The sequence below is a fragment of the Heloderma suspectum genome, chromosome 3, assembly GCF_057233095.1.
Source record: "Heloderma suspectum isolate Gila_16-S chromosome 3, 16-S_ref, whole genome shotgun sequence".
NCBI classification, from domain to species: Eukaryota; Metazoa; Chordata; class Lepidosauria; order Squamata; family Helodermatidae; genus Heloderma; species Heloderma suspectum.
The window spans coordinates 221,630,902-221,645,857 of record NC_139460.1 but is presented as its reverse complement, the minus strand read 5'-3'; the positions used below and the strand labels follow the sequence as shown (position 1 = coordinate 221,645,857).

Here is a 14,956-nt window from a genome sequence, read left to right as displayed (position 1 = left end):
ACATCTGTGATCGGAGTACTTGAAAGAATACCTCCTCCTGTATGTAGCACCCAATAATTCAAGGTCAATCCATTGAGGCCCTGCTGTGTTTTCCATCTGAAGTCACCCATGTAGAAGGCCACTGGTTCTGCATCTATGTAACAGCAGGTATGTATGGGTATATACCAAAGGAATGAAGAGACAAAGTCTCAGGATGTAAACAAAAAAAAGTTTTATTCTTTGAAGTAGCCCAACATGTTTCGCAGGATTCATCTTGGAGAAAAACCTTTCAGAGATATCTGCAGGCATTTTTTTTTTTAGAAAAATTGACCCCTGAAGAAGGCCCAGTGATATGATACAGGGCCGGAATGCATTGGGCTGCTTCAAAGAATGAAACTATATATATTTTTCAACATCCTGAAACTCTGTCTCTTCATTCCCTTGGGTTATCTTGGATGTTCTCCAGTTTTGTTTCATAGAATAGCAGAATCATAGAACAGTAGGGTTGGAAGGGGCCTATAATGTGTACAACCTGGATGTACACAGTTTCCATATCAGCCCCATACATTCTGGGTATTGCTGACATGGACACTGTCCACATGATTGGGGCAGTCCACCCATCAAGTGGCAGTCAAGTCCTACATGGAGCCACCACCCACTCTGTGGAATGTTTTGGGAGGGGGGAGAGGGGGAACATAATACAAAAACTGGCCACATGTTATTTCCTGAAAACAAATTGCACAAGAGCAAAGTAGAACAGTTTAGGCTGGTACTTTGCTGTTTGAACATTTATGGAACTATACATGGCAACCATGCTTTTAGTCTTACTAAAATGGTGTTTGGCACACATATGTGCCAAAGTCTCAAGATCCAAACTCTAACAATGTATCACAGATTTCCATGATGAGAAAATCACTGCAGTGCAAACCAAAACCATTCAGGTCAAACCCTCTGGTAAGCCTTTTATTGCTGGCACACACACACACGCACCAACATTATGAAACCTTTCTATGCTATATACAAACAACTCGTGCCTTCCAGTGAATACTAGATTAATCCACCATTACCTTCCCATTTAAGACCTTCATGGCTTCCACTGCATCTTCTCGGTTATTAAAGTGCACAAATGCATAGTCTCTTATTTTCTTTACTCGCTCCACTGATCCTGTAGAACAGATTTGGAGGTTAGGCCTGTCATGGATATTGCCATATTGGAAAGCATGTGCTTGTGTTCTGTCCTTGGGCATTGATATTACACTCTAATTTTAAAATTATTCTACGATAAATAAAAATTAGATCCTGGCACTACAAACCGTGAACCACTTAGCTGTTCTATTTGTATTTATTTATACTGGCTTAGCGATGTGCACTTTTGGGCTTCTTTTTGTCTATTGGTCTGCTTATTGCAGGTTGGGATCTGGAAGTATGTTACTAAAAATGCACACATCCTACTCTGCATAGTTGGAGGAAGCACCATGCAGACATAAAGAGTCCCTGAAGTACATGTGCAGAGTGGTCCCTAGTCAGGGTTGATGGTGTTCGATTATTTGTGGACCCTGGCCTGGGGGCAATTAATTTAAGGAAGGCTAGGGCTTAACTTAAATGCAAAATATAACCTGATTCACACAGGTTATGACAACCCAGAGGATGGGTTTTGTCTGACCCAGAGTTTACCCATGATTTGTCTGCCATACGATTGCGTAAAGCACAGCTTGCTTTTCAATGTCTGCGTTATTTTATTCCCTTTGCCTGCTCCCTTCCTGTATCCCAAATGCCTTTGCAGGGCTGTAGTACTGACATGTAGAGGGGCTGGATTTTTTTACCACTCTCTCCCTGCCCCCCCCCCACCTGTAGTCTGGCAAAACAGCCCTGGGTTCACATGTAACACCAACCATAGTTAAAACAACCCAGAGTTCACAACCCAACAACAAATCAAGGGGCAGATTTGCACAAACATTTTCAGTAGTTTGTGGCCCATGCTTGGCACCCATTCTGTAACCCACCCCCGCTCATAGGATGTCATGTTGTCCGAACCCAGCACGGGTGGGTTGTTGGTGTGGTTAACAAACCATCCAGAACCCATGGGCTGTTTTGGGGTTATGGGTGGTTTGTTAACCATGCCAACAACCCACCCTCACCGGGCTCAGACCACATGACAACCTATGAGCGGAGGTTGGGTTATGGCTTATTTAAGCCACTGTGGCTGAAAATGATTGTGTAAACCAGATTATGGGTTCTTTTCCTGGGTTGTTTGTGTATAACCACCCATTGTTAACCCATAGTTCCAGGTTAGCATGAATGACATCCCAGGATTCAGCAACCTATATTCAACCCACATTCTGGGTTCTTGTTTCGTGCGAACTAAATCTATACCTATGTTATATCAGATTGTTACACATTTTTACAGTGAACCCAACTCATAGCAAAAGGGAAGAATTGGGGTGGTCTGCAGCCCAGGGAGACAAACTGAACCAAACACTGGAATTAACCTTTAGTTTTTCATGAACTGGAACAGAATCTGATCCATTATTGAAAAGACTCTTGAACCTGGACCAGAACTGAACTGGGCATAAAAATCAGGTTAATGGTTAGAATAGGGGTTCAACCCCCCCACCCCAACCCTGATGAGGTACACTCACTGGTGAAACCAGAATCAGAATGAGTACATAAAATAAGAACAAGTTTTAGGAGCATTTATTTAGTTTGGGTTTGTACAGGTTTCTCTATTCTGCCCTTTTCAAGGGCTGGGCCTGGGAAGCATTAGGCAGGGATTAGAGCGGAGACTGCTTCTCCTTTGGGACTGGGGCTTGGTCAACATACACATTATGACATGGAAGGGATGAACATACAACACATAAGGAAGGTGCTTCAACAATACAAGATAGACAACATAAGACATATTTGGTGTCTAACAAATGGACTTTGGGCATACAGTGCAATGAGAACATATGCCTAAATGTAAAAACTTGTTTTTCTTTCAATGCCAAGTTAAAACATTTCTTCTTACCCAGACATTTTAACATTTGAATATTTTTGAATTCTATATTTCATTTTATTTTTCTAAGTTATTTTTAAGCTGAATTCATTGCTCTTTGATTTGCTGGCTGAAGGGTTCCTGTTGTTCAATTTGCTTTTTAGTGTATGTTTGCTTGTTTGCTCTTTGGACTTCTTGTTGGATTTTGATGCTGTGTACACTACCTGGGTATCCTGTGGATAAAGGGTGGTATATAATTTGTTTTAAATAAACAAACAAATAAAAGTAGGAATATGTCTGATATAAGAATTAATCTGTGAACCAAAAATTGGGGCAGGAAATAACAAGATTACAGAACAAAGGAAAAGCAGGGATAGGAATCAAAGAACGCTATTCAAAAGGATAAGAGTGAATACAAATCCTGATGGGAGAGGAGGAGACCAACTAAGGGTTTGCAGTGGACCTGTTGGAGGAAGGAAAGGGGAAGAGGGACACCATTACTGTCTACATGATCATAGTAAATAATATGCTTTATATTTACATTTTCTCATGTTAACTGGAGCTGAACCAGTTGGTTACTGAACCTTTATTGGCCTAAACTGGAACCAAACAAGAACAACTTCAGTTGCAGCTGACCCTGAACTAATTTTTTTAAAAACAAACATTTAAGGACTCCCTGATTCCTTAGCAGTCTGATGTTCCAGATTTTCTTCTCAAGATTTTAAGTCTGTTTCTTTTTTCTGGATGGGTGGAAATTAAAAAAAAATCCAAGGGTTGTAATGTTAGTCTAACTTAAGTCCCCTTCATTTCACTAGGTCTGCTCTAAGTAGGACTCCTGGTGGATATAACCCCAGGTCTTCCACTTGCCCATGGAGTAGACTAACATGTGGTACTCTGGGAAAATGGTAGATTTGGGAGCACTGGACATTTTGTGTTTATGGTTCTGATTCCTAGGGTGGCCAGGTCTCCTCTATTTGAAGGTGTCCTCTATTTCAGGGGTGGACAGTCCTCCATTTGAAGATGTCCTCTATTTCAGAGGTGGACAGTCCTCTGTTTGAAGGTGTCCTCTGTGTCAGGGGTGGGCAGAAAGTAGATCACCAAATGTTTTGGATTTCAACTCTCAGCACTCCTGACCATTTGCCATGCTGGCAGGGGCTTCTGGGAGTTGAGGTCTAAAACACCTGGAAATGTGCCTTCTGCCCACCTCGGCTCTATTCAGTGAGCTGCCTAGCCCAAGTCTTGTTTAAAGTTAAAGAACCACAGGAGGGAGAGCAGCACAGGCCTTGAAGGTGCCTACCAGCAGTTAGCATCTGGACAACAAACTGAACATGCATACAGGTGCCCAATAGTGCCAACCCCTGATGCTGGCTCTGGCTTAGATATTTTATAAGTTTTAAATTGTGACTTGCTGCTGAGCTCTAAGGGATCGGGAAGATTAGAAATCTAAATAAATAGAATTGTGATATTAAATAATCACACTTATATCTTCCAAAAGAAAAAATAGAGCTTTTTAAACAGTCCTCTAACAGAAGCTATCTATTTAGCTGTGTTGACTTGTGAAGTAGAATATAATTGCTTCTCTTAACATTCTGTTTCTGTATCCTAGCTTTGGGCTTGTAATGAGCCACTGGAGAATTTTCGCTTTGAGTTCTGTGCAATGGAATTGAGGTCTTATGCCTGTTAATCTCCATTCTGATGGCTGTGTACAACTGTTGGCTGATTATTATGTAATAGTTTATGAAATGATTTTGGAAGGCTCAGGATGCTAAAGCGCCAGTTGAGATCCTGGGTTTGCACAAGAAAAATGGGAAGTAGCTTTCTTCTATGAACTATTAAACTAATCTGAGTTTTAGTTGATATCTTTCTTTCTTTGTATTTATTTGCTTATTTAGAAGATCTCCCCCACCTTTCCTCATATAGCTCAAGGTGGCTTACAAATATAGTAAAATGCAACACAATAGAAATAGCAAATATATAAAAGGAACAAGCAACAATAAAAGCCAGCAATAAAACAGTTTAAAAGCAACTGCAGTCTGACGCATCCATCTCTTTCCCCCAAGAATGCCCTGGGCACAACATTATGTGCTGTTTATTGTTTGGTATTATATTGTAGTTATTCTTTTAAATATTTGTATTGCTTTTTATATTTTTAATTGTTTGTAATCCGCCCAGAGAACATTAGTTATTGGTTGGATTAGAAATGGTGATGATGTCATGCTGTAGTGTTGTTCTCATAGGGCAGCCTTCCCCAACCTGGTGCCCTCCAGATGTTTTGGACTTCAACTCCTAACATTACCTACCATTGGCCATGCTGGCTGGGGCTGATGGGAGTTGAAGTCCAAAACACCTGGAGGGCATCAGGTTGAGGAAGGCTGCTGTGGATGATCTTAATAAGCCCATGTAGGGCTTTAAAGGCCATAACCAGCATTTTTAAGTGGGCCTGGAAACAAATAGTTTTTGCATAGCTATAGGCTGATGTACTCTTGATCCAGTTCACAACCTGATTGATACATTTTGACAAAACAGAAGATTTCAGGCCTTTTCAAAGGTAGTCCCATGGAGAAAACATTACAGTAGTCCATCCATGATGTAACTCAGGCATGCGTTGCCTTGGCCAGATCTGCCTTCTCCAGAAATGGCTGTAGCTGGTGCACCAGCCTAAGCTGGCTGAAGGCTCCTCCAGTCACTGATATCACCTGCCCATCCAGGGCCAAAGCTGGATCCAGAAGAGCCCCCCAACCATGAATCCATGTTTTCAGGGGGAGCACTACCCCATCCAGCACAGGCGGAATTCCTATTTCTAGATTGGCTGTTCTATTGATCAAGAACTCTGTCTTGTCTGGATTAAGTTTCAATGTGTTATCCCTCATCCAGCCCATTACTGACTCCATACACTGATTCAATACTTCCACAGATTTCCTGGGATGGAGAAAGTTGGAAGACTTCCACATATTGGTGGCACTGAACCTTAAATTTCTGTATGGCCTCTCACATAAATGTTCTACACTGTAGAATCTACAGAATAGGAGACAAAAGACAACCCCGTGGAACTTAAAAGGTCAGTGGCCCAGGGCTCTAGAATCACCTTCTGGAATAGTTGCTCACTTTTTAAAAACAAACAAACAAACAACAACATCTGGTATAACAGTAAATTTGCAGGCAGCTCATGTCTTCCAAATAACTGCTCTTTGGTACACTGTAGTCTTTGCTACATCCCCTATTATTACGGTACTGATCTCTGCTGTCATTAAATCCTTGAAAGGGATTGGCGTCTGACCTTAAACTTTCCGAATACTCTTAATTACGGACAAGTTGCTTTCCTTCACACTACAGTGTTTTTTGTATTCACAACACAACATGAAGTCATTTGCAGGGCAGTTTCACTCAATACAGCAAGGTGAGAGGAGAAGGAGCTCAGAGATGAGGCTTTTATTTATGTAAAAAAATATTTTTAGACCACCTTTGTACACAAGTCATCAAGGTGGTGCACAATAAATCAAAATAAAACAATTATACCATATGACCATAAAAACCATAAACATCAGCAATAAAACCATGCCAAAGTATTAAGGCAAGCCATTAAAAGCAATTTAGGGTGAAATCGTATGCATGTTTAGACAGAAAAATGTCCTACAACTCCAGCATGCGCTGGCTGGGGCACGCTGGGAGTTGTAGAACTTTTTTCTGTCTAAACATGCATAGGATTGCGTTCTTAAAAGGCCAAATGAAAAAGATGTGTCTTAACTCCTTTCCAAAAAGCTGATATTATGGGGGACAATTGTAACTCTAAAGGGAGAGCATTCCTTAGTTTGGAAGTGATACAGGAGAAAGCCCTTTTATGTGTCACTGACAAATGGAGCTCTGAGAGTGATGGTGTCCTCAAAAGGGCTTTTGTTAGTAACTGGACAAGTTCATAATGAGACAGGCAATCTCTTAGATAGCCAGGCCTAAGCCATATAGGGCTTTAAAGGTTAAGAACAACACATTAAATTGCGCCCAGAAAACTATCAGCAACTAGTGCTGATCTTTCAATATCTGGGTAGTATGCTGTTGATTCCATGTACTGGTTAACAGCCTAGCTGCTGCAGTCTGCACTAACTGAAACTTCAAGACACTCTTCAAGGGTAGCTCTGTTACAATAATCTAGACATGATGTGACCAAGGCATGGATAACTATTGCCAAATGAGACCAACTCAGGAGAGGTTGCAGCTGGCGCATGAAATGCAAATACAATCCTTGCCACTGCCGCCACCTGAAAGTCCAGGGGCTCCTTCCAGAACAAATGGAATCCCAATCCCTGAGCCAGACTTTCTACTAACCAACAGCACCTCCATTTTATATGCATGTAGTCTCAGCTTGTTTACTCTCATCGAGCCCAGGCAGTGTTCAAGGGTATCGACCGCTTCCTTGGTGTTAGGTGATGAAGAGCAATAGAGCTGAGTGTCAATAGCATATTGGTGGTACCTCAGCTTCAAAGCTCCAGATGACCTCTCCCAGCAATTTCATGTAGATATCAAATAACATACGGGACAAGACAGAACTGTGTGGAGCACCATAAGCCAAAGACCACTGAACAGTCATTCCCCAGCACCACCTTCTGGAGACGACAAAACAAAAAAGACCAGAATGATTGAACAGCCCAGCTCTGCCAAGAAGTCCAACAGGATATCTTGGTTGATCACTAAAGCCACCGAGAGGTCCAGGAGAATGGATAGGGCTGTAATCCCCCCATTCATTTTGGGGTTTTCTCCTCACTTTATGAAATGCATTTTATTACGATTGTGTTGTGTGTGTTTTTAATCTTCTTATCATATGCACACACAAAAAGCTCTCATAGTGTTTAGCATTGTATCGTGGTGGGGTGAAGTGACTAGTATTCCAACAGTAGCATCTAAGTTGTGGGGAAAACATTCAACACCTGAAACATTTTTCATGTAAATAAAACAGCTGCTTTGTCTCTTTTCCTGACATCCCCACAAATGAAAAAATATTTCACCCAGAATTACGGTTTCCCACTTTATTTTGCACCCTGTATTTATTTACCGACAAACTCTGAGCAAGCTACCCCATTTTTCCCTTTCTTTTACCTGGTTTAACATTGTTGAATTCTTTTTCAATTGTCTCTTCAGTGGTTGATAGCATAAGATTCCGCACATAGAGGATTTTAACTGATGACATTGTGTCTTCATCAACCTCAACCTCGGGTTCTGCCCAATCGACAGCTATAGGATGTCCCCATAATTGTATCCTTCCTGTGAAGCAATTGGAGTTCCATAGTTAATTTAAAATAAATATAAGAAGTGAGTGATTTGGGGAGGAGGAGAAGAGAGAGGGCTTTCTCTATGGAGAGTTGTGGCTAAAATGAACTTATATCTTGCTACAGAAGAGCTCAGACATACTGGATCTTCTATTGATATTATCCTGTCATCTTGTCTCCAAAAACCATTCTGCTCTATAAGCAGCTGCATTTGCAGCCAAATGATGATCATGCCCTGCATGGTTGCTGCAGGGCCTGAGTGACTGTGAACATGCTTACTCTATTGGTCAGATTAAAGGGCATTGCTCCCATGTAACTACGAAAACATGCAAATGCCTACCTGACTGCCGAACCAGTTCCCAGCAAGCAAACCCATGAGGTTACCTTTAAATATTGGCTAATCTGGAGCCTTGGTGAGAAATATGGCCCAATACTGGATTGCATATCCTTAACTCACACGCACGCGCACACACGCACACACACACACACTGATCACAGCACATTTGGTTGCCTGGGTTGTGGAGGCTGGTGGTTCCAATTTGGTGAACTCTAAAGAAGCTTCCAAGGTGCTGAACCCTGTCCCCTAAATGGGGCCAGCACCTTGGATAGCTCAGTTAGAGTTCTGTCTGGTTCTGACGAAAACCCAGAATGGATTCACAGCCCCACTGAAATCAGAGCCACCAGCCTCCACTGGTGGCCACCTCCTGTCCCTTTCTATTCTCTATACTGCAACATTACGGTAATTTTAGTCCCATTACCTGGTAGCAGTTTTCGTCTTGCCATAGCTGCTGCCCGATGGCTTCCATATTCCACAAAAGCGAATCCACGGTTTTTGGCTTTATCGGCTGCACTGGGATACACGATGACATCAACGACACCGTCTGTAACTTTCCTCATCTCTACTAAAATTTCTTCCCTTTTCTTGGTTTTAGGGATTCCTCCTACAAATAAACGGCAGTTGTCTACACTGGCACAAACCCCTAGGAGTCGACCGTTCCTGCATACAAAGAACAGTTCCATTTTTGTGGTGAAACAGGCTTAGTTCTTTGAGAAATCTCCATTGTGACTACAGTTTAGGACCTGTGCAGCCAGGCCAAACCCTCTGAACAGTCTAGGCAGCCAACTGATAAGTAAACCAGCCCTTAAAATATAAAGGGCTTCAGAATTCCAATTATTAATTATTATTTAGCAATCAGATTCAGATTTGTGGGGGAGGGGCTATATTAGGGATACTTTACTGAAAGTTATTTCCCATCTAAATTTTTAAAAGTGAAGGTTTTTACAGAACATCTAATGCAATCTGAGTTTGGTTATACATAACCAACATGCATGTATTTTTCAGTGATAAGAAATTCTTGAAAACATGCCCCTCAATTAGGCATCCTAATTTCATCATCATCATAACAATAAAGTCTGTTTCTTGCCTCCCAGCTGAGCAGAGCAGAGCAGAGCAAGCTGCTCCAGCTGGTCCAGGGACTACAGAAGCAAGCAAGCTCCCAGAGAGCGAGCGAACAGAGTGAGTGAACAGGGGGAGCAAACAGGAGTTGGCCAGGGGAGTTCAACAGGGGAGATCAAGGGGGAGGCCCCTAACATTTTTTTCAAACTTTTTTTTCATTTATTTGTCTTGTAACACACACTTCCATACCAGTGGGACTCTGTTTTTAACCCCCAGTGAGTAATGGCCAGGCACAGGCTACTCTAGAACAATCAGAAAGCCAGACACAAAAAGGAAAACAGGCTATGGAAGGACAAGACTCTCCAGTGGTGGTGACCTGCAAAGTGTGTGCAATGTTTGTTTTCTTGCCTGAGAACAACATGGCCTACACGTGCAACAAGTGCAAGCTGATCACAATGCTGGAACGAAAAGTAAGAGGACAGGAACGGCAACTATTGACCCTCCAGGGAATAAGAGAACACGAAGAATTCTTGGACATAATGGTGGAACTACAGCAGCAAAGTGAAGTACAGGAGCTAGAAGAGCAACAGCAAGCTGAGGCAGAAGAGGGAAATGCTGAGGTGAGGAAAAATGAAGTAGAGGATACTCCTTGGAAAAGGGTGACAGGAGCAGAAGAACTAGAAGCCACTCTGCACCAGTGGAGGCAGTGGAACTAGGGAACCATTTCCAGGTACTTGAGGATGAGACTGGAGGACAGCCTGCAGAGGAAGAATTACAGGGGAACCTGCATGAGAGCGAGCAAGAGGCTGAAGGTCAGTCAAGCAGAGGTGATGAAACCAAGGCCTACAACAACAAGAAGAGAAGAGTAGTAGTAGTGGGAGATTCCTTGCTGCGTGGGATAAAAACCCAAGTATGTCGTGAAGACCCGTGGACTCGCCAGGTATGCTGTCTCCCGGGAAGTTGGATTAGAGATGTGACTGAAGGGTTGCCTGCACTCATAAAGCCCACTGACAGGTATCCCTTTCTTCTCATCCATGTGGGAACAAATGATACCACCAAGCAGAGATATGAAGAAATCACGTCAGACTTTGAAGCTTTGGGAAGGCAACTCAAGAACTTTGGGGCCCAGATATTTTTCTCATCCATCCTTCCAGTAGTCAGAAGAGGGATAGAAAGGGAAAGAAAAATACTCCGGGTGAATGATTGGCTACGAAGGTGGTGCTGACGAGAGAGATTTGGATTCTGGGACCCCGGGCTATACTTCCTGGAAGATGGGCTCTTGGCAAGGGATGGGTTGCACCTCACAAAGGCTGGGAAGAATGTGTTTGGCCACAGCATGAAGAACTTTATCAGGAGGGCTTTAAACTGAATCCTACGGGGAAGGTAGACATAAAGTTGGGGGTAACAATGGACAAAGGCTCATGCACTGCAATGCAGAGAACAGCTTGAATAGCGCCCAATAATAGTCTTCACAAACATGTAGGAAGAAAGCCAGACCATGAAGCACATGGTCTTCAATGTCTATATACTAATGCCCAGAGTATGGGAAACAAACAGAATGAACTTGAACTCTTAATACAGGAAGGAAATTATGACTTGATAGATGTAACGGAGACTTGGTGGGATGACTCTCATGACTGGAATACAGCAATTGAAGGATATAACTTGTTCAAAAAGAACAGGAGGAGCAGAAAGGGAGGTGGGGTTGCACTATATGTGAAAAATACATATCTCTGCACAGAAATACAGGAGGATGAGCTTGGTAGCCCCATCGAGAGCATCTGGGTTAAAATAAATGGAGCAAAGAATAAAAGGAACCTGGTGGTCAGAGTCTACTACCGGCCACCCAATCAAGGAGAAGTCGAGGATGAAACTTTTGAAAAGCAAATAGCCAATGTTTCAAGGAAGCATGATGTAGCAGTAATGGGGGACTTCAATTTCCCCAATACTTGTTGGGAGACAATTCTGCAGAACATGGCCCCTCCAGGAAATTCCTGACTTGTGTGTCGGATAACTTCCTCCTACAGAAAGTAGAGGAAGGAATCAGAGGATTGGCTATCCTTGACTTGATCCTAACTAACCAAGATGACTTAGTGGAAAGAGTAGCAGTTACAGGAACTCTGGGGGAAAGCGACCATGTTATACTTGAGTTCTTGGTTCTAAGGGAAGCAAAAGCCGAGTGTAGTCAAATGCATACCCTGGATTTTAGGAAAGCTGATTTTAATAAACTCAGAACAATGATACGTAAGTTCCCATGGCAAGCGACTCTAGTGAGAAAAGGAGTCCAAGATGGCTGGGAGTTTTTTAAAAAAGAAATTCTAAAGGCACAATTCCAACAAGAAGAAAAGGTCAATGACAACAGATGAAGCCAGACCTGAAAACAAAAAAGGACACATATAGGAAGTGGAAAGAAGGCCAAGCAACAAAGGAAGAGTATAGGCAGGTAGCACAGAATTGCAGGGATGGTGTCAGGAAGGCTAAAGCTGAGAATGAGCGAAGGTTAGCGAGGGATGCTAAAAGCAACAAAAAGGCTTTCTTCAGCTACATTCATAGTAAAAGGAAGAGGAAAGAAATGGTGGTTCAGCTATTAAATAAGGATGGCAAAATGATAACAGATGACAAAGAAAAGGCAGAAGTGCTCAATTCCTACTTTGGCTCAGTCTTCTCCCAAAAGAGGGTACATGACCCCCCTGGCAAAGGCGAAGTACAGGCTGAAGGGGCAGGATTGCAGCTTGAGATCGAGAGGCATATGGTCAAGGAACAACTAATTACTTTGAATGAGTTCAAAATCTCCAGGGCCAGATGAACTGCACCCTAGAGTAATAAAGGAACTGGCAGAAGAACTCTCAGAGCCACTGTCTGTTATCTTTGAGAAATCATGGAGGACAGGGGAAGTGCCAGATGACTGGAGTAGGGCTAATGTTGTCCCTATCTTCAAAAAGGGTAAAAAGGAGGAACCTGGGAACTACAGACTAGTCAGCCTGACATCAATCCCTGGGAAAATTCTGGAGCAGATTATGTAAGCACCTTGAAAACAATGCAGTGAATGCTCGAAGCCAACATGGATTTGTCAAGAACAAATCCTACCTGATGAATCTGATCTCATTTTTTGATTAAGTAACCTCCCTTGTGGAATGTGGGAATGCTGTGGACATAATGTACCTCAACTTCAGCAAAGCTTTCGACAAAGTGCCCCATGATATCCTGATGAGCAAACTAGCTCAAAGTGGGCTAGATGAAACAACGATCTGGTGGATCCACAGTTGGCTACAGAATCGGACTCAAAGAGAGCTTATCAATGGGATCTTCTCAAATTGGGGAGAGGTAACAAGCGGGGTACCGCAGGGCTCAGTCCTGGGCCCAGTGCTCTTCAACATTTTTATTAATGACTTGGAGGAGGAGGTGCAGGGAATGCTGATCAAATTTGCAGATGACACAAAATTGGGCGGGATAGCTAATACTTTGGAAGACAGAAACAAAATTCAAAGTGATCTGGATAGACTGGAGTGCTGGGCAGAAAACAACAGAATGACATTTAATAGGGATAAATGCCAAGTTCTGCACCTAGGAAAAAGAAACCAAATGTATCCAAGATGGGGGATACGTGGCTCAACCACACTACAAGCGAGAAGGATCTTGGAATTGTTGTAGATCACAAGTTGAATATGAGCCAACAATGTGATGTGGCTGCAAAAAAGGCAAATGCTCTTTTGGGCTGCATTAATAGAAGCATAGCTTCCAAATCACATGAAATACTAGTTCCCCTCTACTCAGTACTGTTTAGGCCTCATCTGGAGTACTGTGTCCAGTTCTGGGTGCCACACTTTAAGAAGGATGCAGACAAACTAGAGAGGGTTCAGAGGAGGGCAACAAAGATGAACAGGGGACTGGAAACAAAGCCTTATGAAGAGAGACTGAAAGAACTGGGCATATTTAGCCTTGAGAAGACTGAGGGGAGATATGACCGCACTCTTCAAGTACTTGAAAGGTTGTCACAGAGAGGAAGGTCAGGATCTCTTCTTGATCATCCCAGAGTGCAGGACATGGAATAATGGGCTCAAGTTACAGGAAGCCAGATTCTGGCTGAACATCAGGAAGAACTTCCTGACTGTTAGAGCAATACAACAATGGAACCAATTACCTAGGGAGGTGGTGGGCTCTCCCACGCTGGAGGCATTCAAGATGAGGCTGGACAACCATCTGTCAGGGATGCTCTGACTTGGATTCCTGCACTGAGCAGGGGGTTGTACTCCATGGTCTTGTAGGCCCCTTCCGATCCTACTATTCTATGATTCTATGAAAGTCCTGACACCAGTTATGATTATTTGTGTGTGTTTTATGAATTGAGTCAGGGGTCAACTCCTACCACTCCCAAACTGGCATTCTGGAAAATCCGTTTGCGACAAATGCCACTCCCCTTACATAGCTTTCTTAACTCTAGCTTTCAACTGTGGGCCCTCAGGTGAATGGATCTAGCCTAGGGATGTCCAGTTACGGACCCCTAGCATAAGCCCTGGCCATGCTGTGTGTGTTTGATTGGGATGGCTTGGTGAATCGTAGTATGATTTCAATATAACATGGGACATGACCCTGTTAATGCAGAAATGTCTACAGCAGGGGTCCCCAACACAGCACTCACCTGTGGGGACCTCCGATGGCTCACATGAAGCTCTCCCCTCCCTGCCCCTTTAAAGAAAATGTTTTAAGAAAAACCTTGGAAAATGTTAGGGCAGTCTTCTTTCTTTCCCTATCCTCTAGCCTTGCTCTTTCTCTCCTCTCTACCCCTTTGTCTTGCTATTTCCCCCTCCCTCCTACCCTCTAGCCTTGCTCTTTTTCCACCCCTTTGCCTTGCTGTACCCCTCCCTCCCAGCCTCTAGCCACTATTTCTTTTCCCTGCCCCTCTTTAGCTCACTTTTAACTAGCTAGGACCCCATGGCAGCCATTATGTGACTAGCCAATCCTCCATGGGAGCCATTTTGTGATGGTGGCCACAACAATTTCTCAAATTCCCAAATGTGCCTACAGGTGGCACATAGAGAGCCAGTGTGGTGTAGTGGCAAGAGTGTTGGACTAGGAGCTGGGAGATCCGGGTTCTAGTCCCCACTCGGCCATGGAAGCTCACTGGGTGACTTTGGGCCAGTCACAGACTCTCAGCTCAACCCACCTCACAGGGTTGTTGTTGTGAGGATAAAATGGAGAGGAGGAGGATAATGTAAGCCGCCTTGGGTTCCTTGCAAGAGGAAAAAAGGCAGGGTATAAATGCAATAAAATAAATAAATAAATACAGGTCCAAAAAAGTTGGGGACCCCTCATCTATGGTATATGGAGAAGCAAGCTAATTTGTTAATT

At 43.1% G+C, this 14,956-nt stretch overlaps 1 protein-coding gene across 1 annotated transcript in view; it reads right to left on the bottom strand.

Moving 5' to 3' along the window:
* Nucleotides 1-14,956, bottom strand: part of A1CF (APOBEC1 complementation factor) — a 53,920-nt gene that overhangs the window by 18,398 nt on the left and 20,566 nt on the right. Inside the window, exons 6-8 of the mRNA XM_084841907.1 lie at nucleotides 8,970-9,208; nucleotides 8,042-8,206; nucleotides 1,047-1,144 (exon numbers count right to left, since the gene is read on the bottom strand). Of these exons, the coding sequence (XP_084698033.1) occupies nucleotides 1,047-1,144; nucleotides 8,042-8,206; nucleotides 8,970-9,208 (502 nt within the window). The remainder of the gene's footprint in view (nucleotides 1-1,046; nucleotides 1,145-8,041; nucleotides 8,207-8,969; nucleotides 9,209-14,956) is intronic.